This window comes from Pristiophorus japonicus, chromosome 19, assembly GCF_044704955.1.
Source record: "Pristiophorus japonicus isolate sPriJap1 chromosome 19, sPriJap1.hap1, whole genome shotgun sequence".
Classification (NCBI taxonomy): domain Eukaryota; kingdom Metazoa; phylum Chordata; class Chondrichthyes; family Pristiophoridae; genus Pristiophorus; species Pristiophorus japonicus.
In genome coordinates this window covers 13,193,660-13,213,226 of record NC_091995.1, presented here as the reverse complement: position 1 = coordinate 13,213,226, position 19,567 = coordinate 13,193,660, and the positions used below count along the sequence as shown (strand labels likewise).

The following is a 19,567-nucleotide window of genomic DNA, read 5'->3' as shown; positions in this document are numbered from 1 at the left end:
AACATGCAGGCCGTGATCGTTACCAACGGATCCATTACAGACCCAATCCATGTCCGGACCGGGGTCAAACAGGGCTGCGTCATCGCCCCAACTCTTTTCTCAATCTTCCTCGCTGCCATACTCCACATCAACAAGTTCCCCGCTGGAGTGGAACTAAACTACAGAACCTGTGGGAACCTGTTCAACCTGCGCCGTCTCCAGGCCAGGTCCAAGACCACCCCAACTATGTCGTCGAGCTACAGTACGGGGATGATGCCTGTGTCTACGTACATACAGAGGCTGAACCCCAAGACATAGTCGACGTATTTACTGAGGCTTACGAAATTAGCTGGGAATTAGTAATGGGGAACATGGAGATGGCAGAAACTCTGAACAAATATTTTGTATCAGTCTTTACGGTAGGGGAAACAAACAATATTCCAACAGTGGAGTGTCAAGGGGCTATGGCAGGTGGGGGGGGGTGTAACTTAACACAATCACAAAGGAGGTGGTACTCAGTAAGATAATGGGACTAAAGGCAGATAAATGCCCTGGACCTGATGGCTTGCATCCTAGGGTCTTTAGAGAAGTAGCGGCAGGGATTGTGGATGCATTGATTGTAATTTACCAAAATTCCCTGGATTCTGATAAAAGTGACACTGACACCTGGGAGTCCCTGGCCAAAGACCGTCCTAAGTGGAGGAAGTGCATCCGGGAGGGCGCTGAGCACCTCGAGTCTCATTGCCAAGAGCATGCAGAAATCAAGCGCAGGCAGTGGAAAAAGCGTGCGGCAAACCTGTCCCACACACCCTCTCCCGCAACAACTATCTGTCCCACCTGTGACAGGGACTGTGGTTCTCGTATTGGACTGTTCAGCCACCTAAGAACTCATTTTAAGAGCGGAAGCAAGTCTTCCTCGATTCCAAGGGACTGCCTATGATGATGATGAAATACCACAATTGTTTTTACCAATGCCCGCAGAATGTTATATCCCACCCTGGAAGTTCAGGAATCATACCTTTCAGGGACAACATGAGCCAAGGGAGTTTGGCAAACTGAAGCTTTTGGATGTTGGTCATCTTGGGAAGTGAAAGATCCTGGAATACAAGATGGAATGCAATTTCTCATTAACATGTTTCAGTACTTGTAACAAAACTGTACAGGCGCTCTTTACATTTGCTTTTATGGTTGTGCTCTATAAATAGGGATCAAAAGAAAACTTTCCTCAAATGTCTCATAATACTCCTGTGAAGCGCCTTGTGACGTTTTACCATGTTAAAGGTGCTTTATAAATACAAGTTGTTGTTGTTATGGTGTATGCCAAAAACGACAGAGCAGAAAGAAAGAAGTGTAGTTACTAGCAATTAGATAAATGACCAGATCATCTATTTTTGAGTGATGTTGGAATGAGAGATAAATATTGGCTAGGACACCTGGGGAAAACTCCCCTGCTCTTCGACAAAATAGTGGCTGTGGGACTTGTTACATCCACCCAAGAGGGCAGAGGGAGCCTTGGTTTAATATCTCATCCAAAGAATGGCACCTCCAACAGTGTAGCACTCCCTCAGCACTGCACTGGTGTGTCAGCCTCAATTTTGTGCTCAAGTCTCTGGTGTGAGACTTGAACCCACAACCTTCTGACTCAGAGGCGAGAGTGCTACCCACTGAGCCACGACTGACAGGATATCGTGATCTGCACTATTCAGAGATACATCATCTGTACACTCCCATCTTCCAGTGCCATGTCACTATTTTGAAGAAGAGCAGTGAGATTTCTTCCTGGTGTCCTGGGGCCAATATTTATCCCTCAACCAACATCACTAAAAATACAGATTATCTGGTCATTTATCTCAATGCTGTTTGTGAGATCTTGAACAGAATCTACACTTCAAAAAGCACTTTATTGGCTGTAAAGCGCTTTGGGACAACAACAATCACCTGTATTTATATAGCACCTTTAACGTAGCGAAACATCCCAAGGAACTTCACAGGAGTACCATAAGACAAAAAAAATTGACACCGAGCCGCAAAAGTAGAAATTAGCGCAGGTGACCAAAAGCTTGGTCAAAGAGGTAGGTTTTAAGGAGCACCTTGAAGGAGGAAAGAGAGGTAGAGAAGCGGAGAGGTTTAGGCAGGGTGTTCCAGAGCTTGGGGCCTAGGCAACAGAAGGCACGGCCACCGATGGTTGAGCGATTATAGTCAGGGATGCTCAAGAGAGCAGAATTAGAGGAGCGCAGACATCTCGGGGGGATTGTGGGGCTGGAGTAGATTACAGAGATAGGGAGGGGAGAGGCCATAGAGGGATTTGAAAATAAGGATGAGAATTTTGAAATCGAGGCCTTGCTTAACCGGAAGCCAATGTGGGTCAGCGAGCACAGGGGTGATGGGTGAGCGGGATTTGGTGCAAGTTAGGACACGGGCAGCCGAGTTTTAGATCGCCTCTAGTTTACGGAGGGTAGAATGTGGGAGGCCAGCCAGGAGTGCGTCAAGTCTAGAGGTAACAAAGGTATGGATGAGGGCTTCAGTAGCAGATGGCTGAGGCAAGAGCAGAGATGGACGATGTTACAGAGGTGGAAATAGGCGGTCTTAGTTATACCGCAGATATGTGGTTGAAAGCTCATTTCAGGGTCAAATATGACAGGAAGGTTCAGCCTCAGACAGAAATTGCGGAAAGGAATGGAGTCAGTAGCTAGGGAACGGAGTTTGTGGCGGGGACCAAAAACAATGGCTTCGGTCTTCCCAACATTCAATTGGAGAAAATTTCTGCTCATCCAGACCGGTCAAGCAGTCTGACAATTTGGAGACCTTGGAGGGGTCGAAAGAAGTGGTAGTGAGGTAGCGCTGGGTGGCGTCAGTGTACATGTGGAAACTGGCTGTGTTTTCGGGTGCCCTGATGTTGTGAAAGGTGCTGTATAATTGCAAATTCTTTCTTTAATGTGAAAAAAGCGAAAGAAGTAAGAACACAAGAAATAGGAGCAGGAGTCGGCCATTTGGCACCTCGAGCCTGCTCCACCATTCAATAAGATCATGGCTGATCTGATCTTGGCATCAACCCCACTTCCCTGCCCGCTTCCCCATAACCTTTGACTCCCTTGTGGCCTCAATGTTTTCGGGTTGGGGAAAGAAAAATGGAGGTGACATCAAATTTTTTTTTTTTTAAAGTGAAAAGGGACCCGAAAAAGAGTAAATTAAAAACAAAATCTATTATTTTTTTGAGCAATAAAGAAGGGAATGTGGGAAACTTAAGATTGCCAAGTCTGCTTACCAGTCCCCTTCCAAGGCGTGTCGTCATCCTCGGACTCTTTCACATAGGTGTCGGACAGTAAGGACATCGACGACTTGGGTTGGTACGGCTGGGTGGGTGGTAACAGGAGCGAATCCTCATCACTATCGGCTGCCTCAGGGATCATGTCGCCGCTCTCCAGCCGCGCTTCCTGCTGGTCAGTCCCCGTGCCCGACCTCGCCTGGGGAAACATGGACTCCGAGCCGGTCTCGGACCCCGAATCACCGTCTTCGGCCGGCGGCGGCAGCAGGTACTGGCAGGCCACATCCGCGAAAAGGAAGAGGTCCCCGTCATCGATCGTGTAGCGGACGTGGGGTTTCAGGATGGCGTTCTTCCGCCGGGTCTTGTTCAGGCTGTTGCAGTCGTGGATCAGGTGGGAATCCCCATCGATTTCAATCACCGCGTGCTTCTTGGACACGGACTGCACGGGAATGTGGACGTGGCAACTCTCGTGTCTGCCGATGACATTCTCACCTCTGTACACCATATAATCTGTGGGAGCGAAGAAAACAAACTGAACCAATGATTTTTTTAAAATTGGGAATCCACCTATAAGCACAAATGTGAATTGTGCTGTCCTGGGCCAATAGTTATCCCTCAACCAACATCACTAAAACAGATGATCTAATCATTATCATAGTGCTGTTTGTGGGAGCTTGCTGTGCACAAATTGGCTGCCATGTTTCCCTATATTACAACCTCGTTGATTCCCTCTCCCAATCCCTTTTATTTTCTCTATCTTGGACGTGCTGGAGAATGGCTCCACAAGTAACAGCGACCTTACAGTGCCTCACCCATCCGGCCAATCCTCATACGTGCTGTGGCTCAGTGAGTAGCAATCTTGTCTGAGTCAGAAGGTTGTGGGTTCAAGTCCCACTCCAGAGACTATGACACTCCAGCGCAGTGCAGAGGGAGTGCTGCACTGTCGGAGGTGCCATCTTTCGGATGAGACGTAAAAGACATCTGCCCTCTTCGGTGGACGTAAAAGATCCCATGGCCTCTATTTCGAAGAAGAGCAGGGGAGTTTTCTCCCAGTGTCCTGGGCCAATATTTATCCCTCAATCATCATAACAAAAACAGATTATCTGGTCATTATCACATGGCTAGCTGTGGGAACTTGTTTTGCACAAATTGGCTGCCTTGTTTCCCTATATTACAATAGTGGCTACACTCCAAAAGTACTTGGGTTGTAAAGCACTCTGGGATGTACTGAGGCCGTGAAAGATGCTTTATAAATGCGAGTCTTTCTTTCTTTATAAGCAAGCCTCCACACTCCTCAAAAAAAACATAAGTGTTGACATGTATATTGACCATGGATAGTAGTCCAACCTGTCCTGACACTATATCCAGACTTTTCATCCAGTCAGTGAATAGGAATCAAGGGTAGAAACTCCAGCCAATTTTCCCTATGCTGGGGTACTGTAGCATACAGTAGCATTCCTACTTGCCGACCTCACCATGAGATGAAGGTTAAATATTCCCACAAAGGAAAAAAAATCAGCAACACAGTCACTCCTCTGTCACTCACCTCATTGCAGTTGGTTTTAGAATAACATGGGCTTGATGAAATTTCACAAAAACCCCAGATCCCACCACAAGATTCAGCACATCACCACTCCAACATAGGATGCTACTGGCCCACTGATATATAAAACAGTATTTCAAACAGTTCCAAGAATTTGTGCTTTTTATATAGGCCCTTTCTCATCGGTGACTATCGTAATGCCCCGAAAATGCACAAATGAAATAAATGAATGCATTCTTTATCCACTCACTCGTTGCTATTTCGCCTTTCTCTTTGCTTGTTGAAATATTGAATTATTTCCAACACACCTTCAGCTCGATCAGTTGTCTATACAAACTTCTGTCTTCACCGAGAGCAAACGCCATCACTCCAGCAGTGCAAGGGAATTGGGGCTTTGACTTGACTAGAGTGCAGATGCCAGCTGTCTGGGCCCTAAGCTCCGGAATTCTCACCATAAACCACACCGCCCCACCTCCTTAAAACCGAGCTCTTTGACCAAGCTTTTGGTCACTTGTCCTAATGTCTCATTCTTTGACTGACAATTTGCATCTGACCACAATCCCACAAAGTGCCTTGGATCTTTTACTCCGTTATGGGCGCTATGTGAATGCAAGTTGTTATTGTTGTCTGCCTTGGCTCAGTGGGTCGCAACCACATCTCTGAGCCAGGTTGCAGGTTCAAGTCCCCACTCCAGAGACTTGAGCAGAAAAATGGGCAGACAATCCAGTGCAGTGCTAAGAAAGTGCTGCGCTGTCAGGATGTTGCTTCTCGGGTGAGATGTTAAACCGAAGCCCGGTCTGCCCTCTCAGCTGGATGTAAAAAGACCCCATGACCACCGTCAGCCATGGCTCAGTTGGTCGCACTCTCGCCTCGGAGTCAGAAGGTCGTAGGTTCAAGTCCTACTCCAAAGACTTGAGCGCAAAAATCTAGGCTAACACTCCAGTGCAGTGCTGAGGGAGCGCTGTGCTGTCGGAGATGCAGTCTTTCGGCCGAGACATTAAACAGAGGCTCTCTCAGGTGGGCGCAAAAGATCCCTTGGCTTGGCACTATTTTGAAGAGGAGCAGGGCAGCTATCCCTGGCATCCTGGCGAATATTTATCCCTCTTATCAACATCACTGAAAAAAAACCTGGTCATTATCACGTTGCCGATTGCGGGAGCTTGCTGCGCCGCAAATTGGCTGCCGCAATTCCTACATTACAACAGTGACCACATTTCAAAAAGCACTTCATTGGCTGTAAAGCACTTTGGGACGTCTTGAGGTTGCGAAAGGTGCCGTAAAGAAAGACTTGGATTTCTATAGCGCCTTTCACGACCACCGGATGTCTCAAAGCGCTTTACAGCCAACGAAGTACTTTTGGAGTGTCGTCGCTGTTGTAATGTTGGAAATTAGATGAATGCAAGTTCTTTCTTTACTATTTGAAGAACAGTCCCTCAGGAATGGCCTGTCCAGCAGCACTGATCACCACAGCATGTGTGACTGAGTATATTGCCATCACCTTCTGGCCCACAGCACGCACACACGCTACCCTATGAAGTGGCCGCCTCCCTCACCGGTCTCAGGTCGCTGGCTGCCTGCAAACACTCTGAGTCGGCCCATGGGCTCACGATCAGAGGCTCTCAGCTTCTCCTCTTCTTCTTGCGCCTCCTCGGGATCCCAGTTCAGCAGCTGCGTCTGGTCCATGGTCTCTCCCCGAATCAGACATTCACACGAACCAACACGTCCATTTCAATAAATAATCAGCTTACTCTCTGCCACCTGGGGCGGGGGAGGCGGGAAGGGGGAATAAAGAGACTTCTTCAAAACTTCATCACTTTTTTCCTTCCCCCCGACTGTTTTCCTTTCTGCGCATGTGCTGGCAACCGATCCCTCTGATTGGCCGCCGTCCCCGTCCGTTAAACCCTCACCTCCCGGCTGACGCTTTTGACATAGTCCCGCCCACTTCGTTTCCTGCAGTGCGCCTGCGCACCGACCGTTGGCTGTCACCAGCTCCCGCCTCAACGTCAGTCTCGACCGCCCACCCCCCCCCCCCACCGGAGCGCCGATTGGTCGGCGGCGCTGTCATCAGAGCACGGCACCAATCGCAGCCGGGGTTATGCGAGACGTGCGCCGGGGGGTCAGGAGGTCGAATGCAACGACTTTTCGGATTGGTCAATTCAAACGGCAACTTGTTTTATCCGCTCCTTTCCACGTTATTATGCTTTATTTAAACCCCTTTTTTTTACTTCGTTTCAACGTGCTCCTCTTTATATTGGGGGAAGGTGGGGCAGTGTTTGTTCAACGTCTTTCTTCCGTCTCTGACTCTTTTCCCCAGCTCCGATTCTGTCCCGCGACCCGACCAACCGTCAAATCCCGTAGCGTCCCCGCGCCCCCGCCGCTCGCGCATGCGCGGAGCACTGCGCCCACCAGATGGCGTTTCCTAAAAATGGGGCAAAGTCCAGACAGCAATTTTACACACAGTGCAGGTAGGCTGTCAATTCTACATGGAGGCATGCTTGAAGGTTGGAACACCTGACATTCTGACCACATGACGTCTTGACTTCTTCTTGCATGTACCCTATTAAAAGTTAAATACAGGGCTTGACAGGGATGCAGGGAGGATGTTTCCCCTGGCTAGGGAGCCCAGAACCATGGGTCACAGTCTCAGAATAAGGGGTCGCCCATATAGGACTGAGACAAGGAGAAATTCTTCACTCAGAGGGTGGTGAATCTTTGGAATTCTCAACCCCAGAAGGCTGTAGATGCTCAGTCGTTGAGTATATTCTGTGCTGGGGCCCCAGCTGTTTACACTGTACATTAATGATTTAGACGAGGGGATTAAATGTAGTATCTCCAAATTTGCGGATGACACTAAGTTAGGTGGCAGTGTGAGCTGCGAGGAGGATGCTATGAGGCTGCAGAGTGACTTGGATAGGTTAGGTGAGTGGGCAAATGCTTGGCAGATGAAGTATAATGTGGATAAATGTGAGGTTATCCACTTTGGTTGTAAAAACAGAGAGACTTAGACTATTATCTGAATGGTGACCGATTAGGGAAAGGGGAGGTGCAACGAGACCTGGGTGTCATGGTACATCAGTCACTGAAGGTTGGCATGCAGGTACAGCAGGCGGTTAAGAAAGCAAATGGCATGTTGGTCTTCATAGCGAGGAGATTTGAGTACAGGGGCAGGGAGGTGTACAGGGCCTTGGTGAGGCCACACCTGGAGTATTGTGTACAATTTTGGTCTCCTAACTTGAGGAAGGACATTCTTGCTATTGAGGGAGTGCAGCGAAGGTTCACCAGACTGATTCCCGGGATGGCGGGACTGACATATCAAGAAAGACTGGATCAACTGGGCTTGTATTCACTGGAGTTCAGAAGAATGAGAGGGGATCTCATAGAAACGTTTAAAATTCTGACGGGTTTAGACAGGTTCGATGCAGGAAGAATGTTCCCACTGTTGGGGAAGTCCAGAACCAGGGGTCACAGTCTAAGGATAAGAGGTAAGCCATTTAGGACCGAGATGAGGAGAAATTTCTTCACCCAGAGAGTGGTGAACCTGTGGAATTCTCTACCACAGAAAGTTGTTGAGGCCAATTCACTAAATATATTCAAAAAGGAGTTAGATGTAGTCCTTACTACTAGGGGGATCAAGGGGTATGGCGAGAAAGCAGGAATGGAGTACTGAAGTTGCATGTTCAGCCATGAACTCATTGAATGGCAGTGCAGGCTCGAAAGGCCGAATGGCCTACTCCTGCACCTATTTTCTATGTTTCTATGTTTCAAGGTAGAGATCGATAGATTTTTGGATATCAAGGGATGCGGGCATAGTGCAGGCAAGTGGAGTTGAGGTAGAAAATCAGCCATGATTTCATTGAATGGCAGAGCAGGCTTGAGAGGCCAAATGGCCTACTCCTGCTTCATATGTACTTGTAAGGTTGGATCTCCCTATAGTTATTGAATTTACCCTATGAAGGTTGGGTCAACTTGCAGTTACTGTATTTACCCTATGAAGATTGGGGCTCCTCTGACTCCTCTTGTGGGCCAGAATTGGACAGTACTCCAGTTGAGGCTTTACCAGTGTTTTATAAAGGTTCATTATAATTTCCTTGATTTTATACTCTCTGCCTCTATTTATGAGGCCCAGGATCCATTATGCTTTTTTAGCCATTTTATCAACCTGCCCTGCCACCTTCAACGATTTGTACACATATATAAAGGTAGTTATTGTATTTACCCTATAAAGGTTGTGTTCCCCTGTAGGTATTAAATGTACCCTAGAAAAGTGGAGTCCACTTATAATTGAGAATATTTGTTTGTGGTTCCACACCATCAGTTGCAAAAACCTATGAACAGGCAAAGAAGGGGAAACCAAGGGGAATAGGGTAAACAGAAGATGGATGAACGATTTCCAGAGGGGTAAACCAGAGATGGGAGAAATTCCATTTCCTCCCAAATAGAGACCCAAGAGTAGGGTGTCCCTTCTTACCATACTGATGGAGGATCTCCGTATCACCAAGAGCCCTGCCATAGAACGCAATGAAGGGGCAACAACTTTAAACTGGGCAGAGTTGCCAAGTTCCAGGACAACAGGGTCTGCCTGCTATTTTTTCTAAAAAGTGAAAAATGCTACTCAGCCTATTTTATTCTAGAAAAGGGAGCAATTTTAACAAATATACACATCCCCATACCGTCGCCCTTTTAAAAGATTTGTTAGCCCATTTTTTTTTTAAATGCTTGTCAAGATTTTTCAGATTTCTAGTTTGGCTGATCCAAGTAACCACAATCTTAATTTTAAATCAAAAACTTTGAAGTCTTGCATACAATATGGGTTTGGTATACATCAGCGGTACTGCTGACAATTTTAAGAAATAAAAAGACAAAATTAATAGTTTAATTACTTTAGGAAATGCATACTTTTAATGCATATTCTGTTTATGGTTCAATGCTTTTAAAATGAAAATAATTTTGCACTAACCCACTACATCGACAGTTTTCTTAAAATAACTTTTACTGTTTGGTTGTCTGCTTGTCCAGTACTTCAGGTGGCTGTTGAAAACTATTTGAATAAAACCAGTATGCTGGATAGCAATCCACACTTAAATTTACTTGGTCATTTGTGCGATTTTACTATGTGCAAATGCTGACAGTCAGTGCACTTGACTAATTCATTGAATGCAAAGTTCTTTCAGATGTTTGAGAAATGCAATGAGGCAGCAATTAACCGCAGATAAATAACAGCAAACGTTTTAAAAAGACAAGAGCTCCTGGCTTATGCTCAATCTGTTTGAGCTTTCAACACCTTTGTGTAACAAAACATAGCCTTGAGAAAAATGGAATGGTTACAACAGTAATGCTGTATCCAGATTTAAATATTGTTTCAACATTTGTTATTCAGAGTAATTTATAGTTCCTCCCCACTCCCCAAAAAGAAACACCTTAAGCTAAAGTGCATCCTACTCCAAGAATTGAGCACATAACCTTGACACTTCAGTGCAGTACTGAGGGAATGCTGGCTGTGTGGTCGGAGATGCCTTCTTTCAAGCAAGATGTTAAACTTGTTATAAGAACATAAGAATTAGGAACAGGAGTAGGCCATCTAGCCCCTCGAGCCTGCTCCGCCATTCAATAAGATCATGGCTGATCTGGTCGTGGACTCAGCTCCACTTACCCGCCCTCTCCCCGTAACCCTTAATTCCCTTATTGCTTAAAAATCTATCGATCTTTGACTTGAAAAGATTCAATGAGCCAGCCTCAACTGCTTCCTTGGGCAGAGAATTCCACAGATTCACAACCCTCTGGGAGAAGAAATTCTTTCTCAACTCGGTTTTAAATTGGCTCCTCCGTATGTGCCCCCTAGTTCTAGTCTCCCCCACCAATAGAAACAACCTCTCCGCCTCTATCTTGTCTATCCCTTTCATGATTTTAAATGTTTCTATAAGATCACCCCTCATCCTTCTGAACTCCAACGAGTAAAGACCCAGTCTACTCAATCTATCATCATAAGGTAACCCCCTCATTTCTCGAATCAGCCTTGTGAATCGTCTCTGTACCCCTTCCAAAGCTAGTATATCCTTCCTTAAGTAAGGTGACCAAAACTGCACGCAGTACTCCAGGTGCGGCCTTACCAATACCTTATACAGTTGCAGCAACACCTCCCTGCCTTTGTACTCCATCTCTTTCGCAATGAAGGCCAACATTCCATTTGCCTTCCTGATTACCTGCTGCACCTGCAAATTAACCTTTTGGGATTCATGCACAAGGACCCCCAGGTCCCTCTGCACCACAGCATGTTGTAATTTCTCCCCATTCAAATAATATTCCCTTTTACTGTTTTTTTTCCCAAGGTGGATGACCTCACACTTTCCGACATTGTATTCCATCTGCCAAACCTTAGCCCATTCGCTTAACCTATCCAAATCTCCTTGCAGTCTCTGAGTCCTCTACACAACCCGCTTTCCCACTAATCTTAGTGTCATCTGCAAATTTTGTTGCACTACACTCTGTCCCCTCTTCCAGGTCATCTATGTATATTGTAAACAGTTGTGGTCCCAGTACTGATCCCTGTGGCACACCACTAACCACTGATTTCCAACCGGAAAAGAACCCATTTATCCCGACTCTCTGCTTTCTGTTCGCCAGCCAATTCTCGATCCATGCTAATACATTTCCTCTGACTCCGCGTACCTTTATCTTCTGCAGTAACCTTTTGTGTGGCACCTTATCGAATGCCTTTTGGAAATCTAAATACACCACATCCATCGGTACACCTCTATCCACCATGCTCATTTATATCCTCAAAGAATTCCAGTAAGTTAGTTAAACATGATTTCCCTTTCATGAATCCATGCTGCGTCTGCTTGATTGCACTATTCCTATCCAGATGTCCCGCTATTTCTTCCTTAATGATAGTTTCAAGCATTTTCCCCACTACAGATGTTAAACTAACTGGCCTATAGTTACCTGCCTTTTGTCTGCCCCCTTTTTTAAACAGAGGCGTTACATTAGCTGCTCTCCAATCCGCTGGTACCTCCCCAGAGTCCAGAGAATTTTGATAGATTATAACAAATGTTATAACTTCCGCCATCTCTTTTAATACCCTGGGATGCATTTCATCAGGACCAGGGAACTTGTCTATCTTCAGTCCCATTAGTCTGTCTAGCACTACCTCCCTAGTGATAATGATCATCTCAAGGTCCTCCCTTCCCACATTCCTATGACCAGCAATTTTTGGCATGGTTTTTGTGTCTTCCACTGTGAAGACCGAAGCAAAATAATTGTTTAAGGTCTCAGCCATTTCCACATTTCCCATTATTAAATCCCCCTTTTCATCTTCTAAGGGACCAACATTTACTTTAGTCACTCTTTTCCATTTTATATATCTGTAAAAGCTTTTACTATCTGTTTTTATGTTTTGCGCAAGTTTACCTTCGTAATCTATCTTCCCTTTCTTTATTGCTTTTTTAGTCATTCTTTGCTGTTGCTTAAAATTTTCCCAATCCTCTAGTTTCCCACTAACCTTGGCCACCTTATACGCATTGGTCTTTGATTTGATACTTTCCTTTATTTCCTTGGTTATCCACGGCTGGTTATCGCTTCTCTTGCCGCCCTTCTTTTTCACTGGAATATATTTTTGTTGCGCATTATGAAAGAGCTCCTTAAAAGTCCTCCACTGTTCCTCAATTGTGCCACCGTTTAGTCCTTGTTTCCAGTCTACTTTAGCCAACTCTGCCCTCATCCCACTGTAGTCCCCTTTGTTTAAGCATAGTACGCTTGTTTCTGACACAACTTCCTCATCCTCAATCTGTATTACAAATTCAACCATATTGTGATCACTCATTCCGAGAGGATCTTTTACGAGGAGATAGTTTATTTTTCCTGTCTCGTTACACAGGACCAGATCCAAAATGGCTTGCTCCCTTGTAGGCTCGCTCCCTTGTAGGCTCTGTTACATACTGTTCTAAGAAACAATCCCGTATGCATTCTATGAATTCCTCCTCCAGGCTACCCCTGCGATTTGATTTGACCAATCGATATGTAGGTTTAAATCCCCCATAACTACTGCCGTTCCTTTTTCACATGCCTCCATTATTCCCTTGATTATTGCCCGCCCCACCATGAAGTTATTATTTGGGGACCTATAAACTACGCCGACCAGTGACTTTTTCCCCTTACTATCTCTAATCTCCACCCACAATGATTCAACATTTTGTTTATTGGAGCCAATATCATCCCTCACAACTGCCCTGATATCATCCTTTATTAACAGAGCTACCCCACCTTCTTTCCCTTCTTGCCTATCTTTCTGAATCGTCAGATAACCCTGTATGTTTAATTCCCAGTCTTGGCCACCTTGCAACCATGTTTCTGTAATGGCCACCAAATCATACCCATTTGTAATGATTTGTGCCGTCAACTCATTTACTTTATTTCGAATGCTGCGTGCATTTAGGTAGAGTGTTTTCATCCTAGTTTTTAAACCATGATTTTTAGTTTTTACCCCTCCTGCAGCCCTTTTATATTCAGTGGCCCTTTTTGTTTCTTGCCTTTGGTTTCTCTGCCCTCCACTTTTACTCATCTCTTTTCTGTCTTTTAATGTTAATGGGGTGAAACTGTTTCCAGTGGCGAGAGTTGGTAACCAGAGGACACAGATTTAATGTAATTGGCAAAAGAACCAGCGGGGGGATTGAGAATTTATTTTACTCAGCGAGTTGTTGTGATTCAGAATGCACTGCCTGAAAGAAACATAGAAACATAGGGCCCAAGTTTTGGGCCGCGCCTAGAACAGTGCAGCCCCGACCTGGACGCCTGTTTTTCCCGCGGGAAAGTGTGCCGAAAAAATACTAGCATATTCTGCGGCCCCCTGGAGGTCTTCAGCAGCTTGGCGCGGCGCACACAGAACAGCGGGGGGGCGGAGCAACAGACTCGCGCCGATTCTACAAGTAGTGGGGGGGCGGGGCTAATTTAAATAAGGCGACGTCGTGCCGGCAACCCTGCGCGTGTGCGTTGGAGCGAGCGCGCATGCGCAGTGGCACATAAACATTGGCACTCGGCCATTTTTAAAGGGGCTAGAGGAAAAGTGAAGATTTGTCTCATGGACCCCTGGAAAGGCTTGTGATTTAATTTTAGTGATTTTTTTTGTGTCTGGAGGAGTGCTTTTAGCAGCACTGTTGAATAAATCAACAGCTGAAATCAGTGAGTGCAGCTTTTCACTGCTAAACTTGCAGAACAGGTGCTGCATTGGTGCATGCAAATTAAGGACTGTGTGTTTTGAAAAATAAGAGTGTCAATTCAATTTTGCAATGGAACAACGTCCACCAAGAACAAAGCATTTCTTGCATGTGGAAGTGGAGATATTAGTCAACGTCATTGAGCAGAGATGGCAGGAGCTAGATACTAGCAACAGAGGTCGCATAAAAGTGCCACCAAAAGAAATGAAGAAACGCTGGAACCAAATTGCAGAAGATTACTGCGCAGTGGTGCATACCATTAGATCTGGAAGCCAGTGTAAAAAGAAATGGCACGACCTTGGTCAAGTAGTTAGTGTAAGTAATATTTTCCATTTTTAATGTAATCGTAATTGTAACGTGACTATCTGTATGTCCCGCCTTGCAGAAAGACGCACTCTGTAAAAAGTTATATTTTACTCTTTGCAGAAGAAATTGGCCCACAACAAAAGGGAAGCAACTTGGACAGGAGGAGGCACGCCCAATCTGCATCCACTGACACCCTTGGAACAGAGGGTAGCTGCTATGATGAGTCGTACATGGAGAAAAGCAATCGGTACAGCACAAGCTGGGCCCGCACGCGAGGAAGAGGGTAAGTCCTGAAAATGCATCATGGCCCTTTAAATCAACCTGCTGCCTGGCCTGCTATGTGTGAGAGTACTCATGCCATCCATCCTGCCCTCTCCCTTGCTGTTAAACATTTGATTGTTCTGATGTATTTTGCAGAACATGATAATGATGATGTTGATGCTGCTGCTGCTGCCAACCCTGAGGATCCTGAAGATACAGAAGAAGAACCAGTACAACCAGATGCGGATGATCCAGACTGGATGATGGCAGCGATGACTGAAATGCCTGCAGGGGAGAGCTTCCAAATTAATGTTTATGAGCCCCCATCAAGGGGCATTAGAGTTTCAACCCCTAGCATAGGTTTTGGTTCTACCTTCCATGGTTTGGATTCCGATGTTGTGGGTCCCAGTGGTGCTGCTGGTGTAATGCAGCAGTCTACAGTCAGTGCACTACCATCCAAGCCTGCGCCTCCCACTCGCATAGGTTCTGGTTCCACCTTCTATGGTTTTGATTCCAACTTTGCGAATCCCAGTGCTGCTGGTGATATCATGGAGCAGTTTACACCCATTCACCCACCATCCCAGCCCACAGCTCACAATCAAGTGCTGTCGTCTGGAACACCGAGCGCCCCACCTTCCCAGCTGGTGCCTTGCTCTCTAGTACTGCCGTCTGGAACACAGAGCGTCCCACCGTCCCAGCCCAAGCCTCTCTTCTCTCTAGTACTGCCGTCTGGAACACAGAGCATCCCACCATCCCAGCCTCTCTCTCTAGTACTGCCGTCTGGAACACAGAGCGTCCCACAGTCCCAGCCTGCGCCTCCCTGTGTAGTGGTACCACTTGCAACACCGAGCGTCCCACCGTCCGTGCCCGCACCTCCCAGTGTAGTGGTGCCACGAGGCAGACCCAGGCAGAGGAGAAGGAGATCAGAGACACGCTCTCCTGAGATGCAGCTTGCAACAGATGCGGCTCAGGTTGTGGCATTGGGTGTGGAGACCAATGAGCTTACCCGATCACTCATCGGTGGCGTCAGTGCAGTGGGTGAAGAGGTGACGGTCCTGATGGGAGAAATAGCAGTAATGACACGGGAACTTAGGGAGGGAATGTCCGAGGGAGTGCAATCGACAGCACAGGCCGTCAGGGAGGGCATGCAAATTACAGCACAGGCCGTCAGAGGTAGCTGCTGCAATAAGGGCACACAGCCCGGCCAATCAAATGACACCCCCATGAAGAGGTGAAGTGAACATTCACTGAGATGTGGATGAGACATAGTTGCAGCCTTTCTTTGCTGCTTTTGTTTTTTGGTCTTGATGTAGCTGTAGTAGCGTTTTTCACATTGAAACTGTTTTGCAAGTTTTGTAACTTTACAACTGATAAGTGATCTCAGGGTTTTTAAGTGATCTTAGTGTAAATGCTCTCACATTCTGTAACTTATTTAATTTTGCATCTAAAAAGTGATCTTAAGAGTGTAAGATTTTTCACATTGAGATTATTTTGTAACTTTACAAGTTTATAAGTGATCTTAAAGTCTTTAAGTGATCTTCAAGAGTCATATTAAAAAGTAAAGTTTGATACAACAAATATTTTATTAGTGACATTAGCTTTTTAATAAAATATTTTTTCATTAAAACTGTTTCATGTTCCATTAACACAACACAACGTAGGAACAACTGCAAAGAATAAACATGTCCATGCGCAACAGTGGTCGCAGAGCCCTCAGGCATCACTAGTTGAAGTGTTCACGGATGAGATGAGCTGCTGGCGCAAGGCTCGAGCAATCGTTAAAGGAACACAATGGACGGCCCTCCTTCGACCTCGTGCTTCGGCATCAGACACTTGCATGCTTTCCTGATTGTCGTTATCATCCACATCCTGCTGTTCCATAATACTATTGTCATGCACTAGGCCCTCACGTAGGTATTCTGGTTCCACTACCAGCTCCTGCTGCCTCATGATGGCGAAGTTATGGAGCATGCAGCACACAACAGTGAAGTGACCGACAATCTGAGGAGAGTATTGCAACTGTCCTCCGGAATGGTCCAGGCATCGGAATCGCTGTTTCAATGTGCCAATGGTCCTCTCAATGATGCTGCGTGTCGCAATGTGCGCCATGTTGTATTGACGGTCAGCTTCTGTCCGTGTCACGCGTATGGGCGTCATGAGCCAGGTGGTCAGGCCGTACCCTTTGTCTCCCAGTAGCCAGCTCTGCCCTTCTGGCTGCTGCTCAAACATGTCAGATATAACGCTGTCGCGTAGGATGAACGCATCATGGGTGCTGCCAGGGTATCTTGCATCGACTGACATGATGCGCTGCTTATCGTCACACATGAGCTGCAAATTGATGGAGTGGAAACCTTTCCTATTTCGGTACTGCTCAGAATCCTCCACAGGTGCTCGCAAGGCTATGTGGGTTCAATCAATGTAGCCCTGTACCTTTGGGAAGCCGGCAATCCTGAAGAAGCCCGCAGCCCTCTCATGGATCGCTTGTGCGGTCATTGGGAAATTGATTAAGTCATTCCTTCGTGTATACAGTGCAGCCGTGACCTGGTAAATGCAGGCACGTATTGCACGTTGAGAGATGGCGCACACATCTCCAGTTGTAGCCTGAAACGATCCCGAGGCATAGAAAGTGCAGCTGTTATCGTCACTGCAACAGACAAGGCAGTTGGCGTTCTGCCTCTGGGCTGCAAATCTGCTCTCAGCATATCACAGATCTTAGCGGAAACGCAGCCCGTTGACGCAATCAGCCTCGCTCATGTCCAGGTACAAGTACCTGGCTCGATATTGTTGACGTGGGGAAGGTCTCCTGCCCATCAACCTGTGGGCTATGATGTTCCTGGTGCAGTGAGCTCTAATCAATTCTCTCCTATGCAGTGAATTAATGGCAAACCATTGCATAATATGTGGTGTTGAGAATACAGCACACATTCTGCAAATTTAAGTTTAAAAGTGTCTATCTGTCTGCCTCTCCCTGTCCAAATGGCCTCAGTCCCCTTCGCAGCTCAAAAGCTGCTTATGTTTTCTCGGCTACCGTCCAGCCACTGACGCCGCCCCTATCGCGTGGCCGAATGGCCTCAGTTCTCTTCGCAGTTCGAAAGCTGCTTGATGTTTCTTCGGCTGCCGTCCAGCCACTGATGGAAGGAAGGCCTGCCTGAAGCACCGCAGCTCGAAGGCTGCTGCTGCTTCACACAGGTAGGAAATGGAATATTTAATCTTTGCTTTCTTTATAAATTTTTATTCAGGTTGGATCTTTATTTGTATAAGTAGGACTGTTGAATGATTGTAGAATTTAATTACTTCCCTTCACCAACCCCCCTCCCCTCCCTCTCATTCCCTACATCTAATTTGTAAAATGTAGGCAAGGTTTTTCTCAGCGTACAAAAATCTTCACTTACTCCATTCTAAGTTAGTTTGAAGTAAGTTTTCACTGCCTAAACTTTCAAAACAGGTGTAAGTGGCCAGACACGCCCCCTTTTGAAAAAAAAATTCTGTTCCAAAGTGAAACGGTTCTAACTGACGAGAACTGAAGCAAACTGAATGCCGAGAATTGCAATTTCTAAGATACTCCATTCTAAACCAGTTGCTCCAAAAAAAAAAAGCAACTCAGGCCGAAACTTGGCCCTATAGAAAATAGGTATAGGAGCAGGACATTCGGCCTTCGAGCCTGCACCACCATGCAATATGATCATGGCTGATCATGCAACTTCAGTACCCCGCTCCTGCCTTCTCTCCATACCTCCTGATCCCTTTAGCCGTAAGGGCCAAATCTAACTCCCTTTTGAATATATCCAACAAACTAGCCTCAACAACTTTCTGTGGTAGAGAATTCCATAGGTTCACAATTCTCTGGGTGAAAGTTTCTCATCTCGGTCCTATATGGCTTACCCCTTGAACTTAGATTGTGATCCCTGGTTCTGGACTTCCCCCAACATCAGGAACATTCTTCGTGCATCTAACTTGTCCAATCCTGTCAGAATTGTGTGTTTCTATGAGATCCCCTCATTCTTCGATATTCCAGTGAATATAAGCCTAGTCGATCCAGTCTTTCTTCATAGGTCAGTCCTGCCATCCCAGGAATCATTCTGGTGAACCTTCGCTGTACTCCCTCAATAGCAAGAATGTCCTTCCTCAGATTAGGAGACCAAAACTGCACACAATACTCGAGGTGTGGTCTCACCAAGGCCCTGTACAACTGCAGCAAAACCTCCCTGCTCCTATACTCAAATCCTCTTGCTATGAAGGCCAACATGCCATTTGTTTTCTTTACTGTCTGCTGTACCTGCATGCCTACTTTCAATGACTGATGTACCATGACACCCAGGTCTCGTTGCACCTCCCCTTTTACTAATCTGTCACCATTCAGGTAATAATCTGCCTTCCTGTTTTTGCCACCAAAGTGGATAACCTCACTTATCCACGTTATACTGCATCTGCTATGCATTTGCCCATTCACCTAACCTGTCCAAGTCACCCTGCAGCCTCTTAGCATCCTCCTCACAGCTCTCACTGCCACCCAGCTTAGTGTCTTCTGCAAACTTGGGAGATATTATTCAATTACTTCATCTAAAATCATTAATGTATATTGTAATTAGCTGGGGTCCCAGCACTGAACCTTGCGGTACCCCACTAGTCACTGCCTGCCATTCTGAAAAGGACCTGTTTATTCCCACTCTTTGCTTCCTGCCTGCCAACCAGTTCTCTATCCACATCAATACATTACCCCCAAACCCATGTGCCTTAATTTTGCACACTAATCTCTTGTGTGGGACCTTGTCAAAAGCCTTTTGAAAGTCCAAATACACATCCACTGGTTCTCCCTTAGGGTGGTGGAAGCATATTAATTAGTAACTTTCAAAAGGGAATTGGATAAATCCGTAAAGGAAAAATTTGCAGGGCAGTGGGGAAAGATCAGGGGAGTGGGACTAATTGGTTAGCACTTTCAAAGAGCTTGCCCAGGCATGATGGGCTGAATGGCTGCCTGCTGTGCTGATTCTAAACAAAGGCCAT

The 19,567-nt window shown here is 46.1% G+C and overlaps 1 protein-coding gene across 2 annotated transcripts in view; it reads right to left on the bottom strand.

Annotated features, from left to right (window-relative positions):
- The window catches only part of mdc1 (mediator of DNA damage checkpoint 1), a 68,374-nt gene extending 61,714 nt beyond the window's left edge, over positions 1–6,660 (bottom strand). For both annotated transcript variants that reach the window (XM_070861265.1, XM_070861266.1), the window contains exons 1-3: positions 6,341–6,660; positions 3,245–3,754; positions 998–1,076 (exon numbers count right to left, since the gene is read on the bottom strand). In XM_070861265.1, the coding sequence (XP_070717366.1) occupies positions 998–1,076; positions 3,245–3,754; positions 6,341–6,470 (719 nt within the window). In that variant the 5' untranslated portion in view covers positions 6,471–6,660. The remainder of the gene's footprint in view (positions 1–997; positions 1,077–3,244; positions 3,755–6,340) is intronic.
- Positions 6,661–19,567: the final 12,907 nt, after the last annotated feature.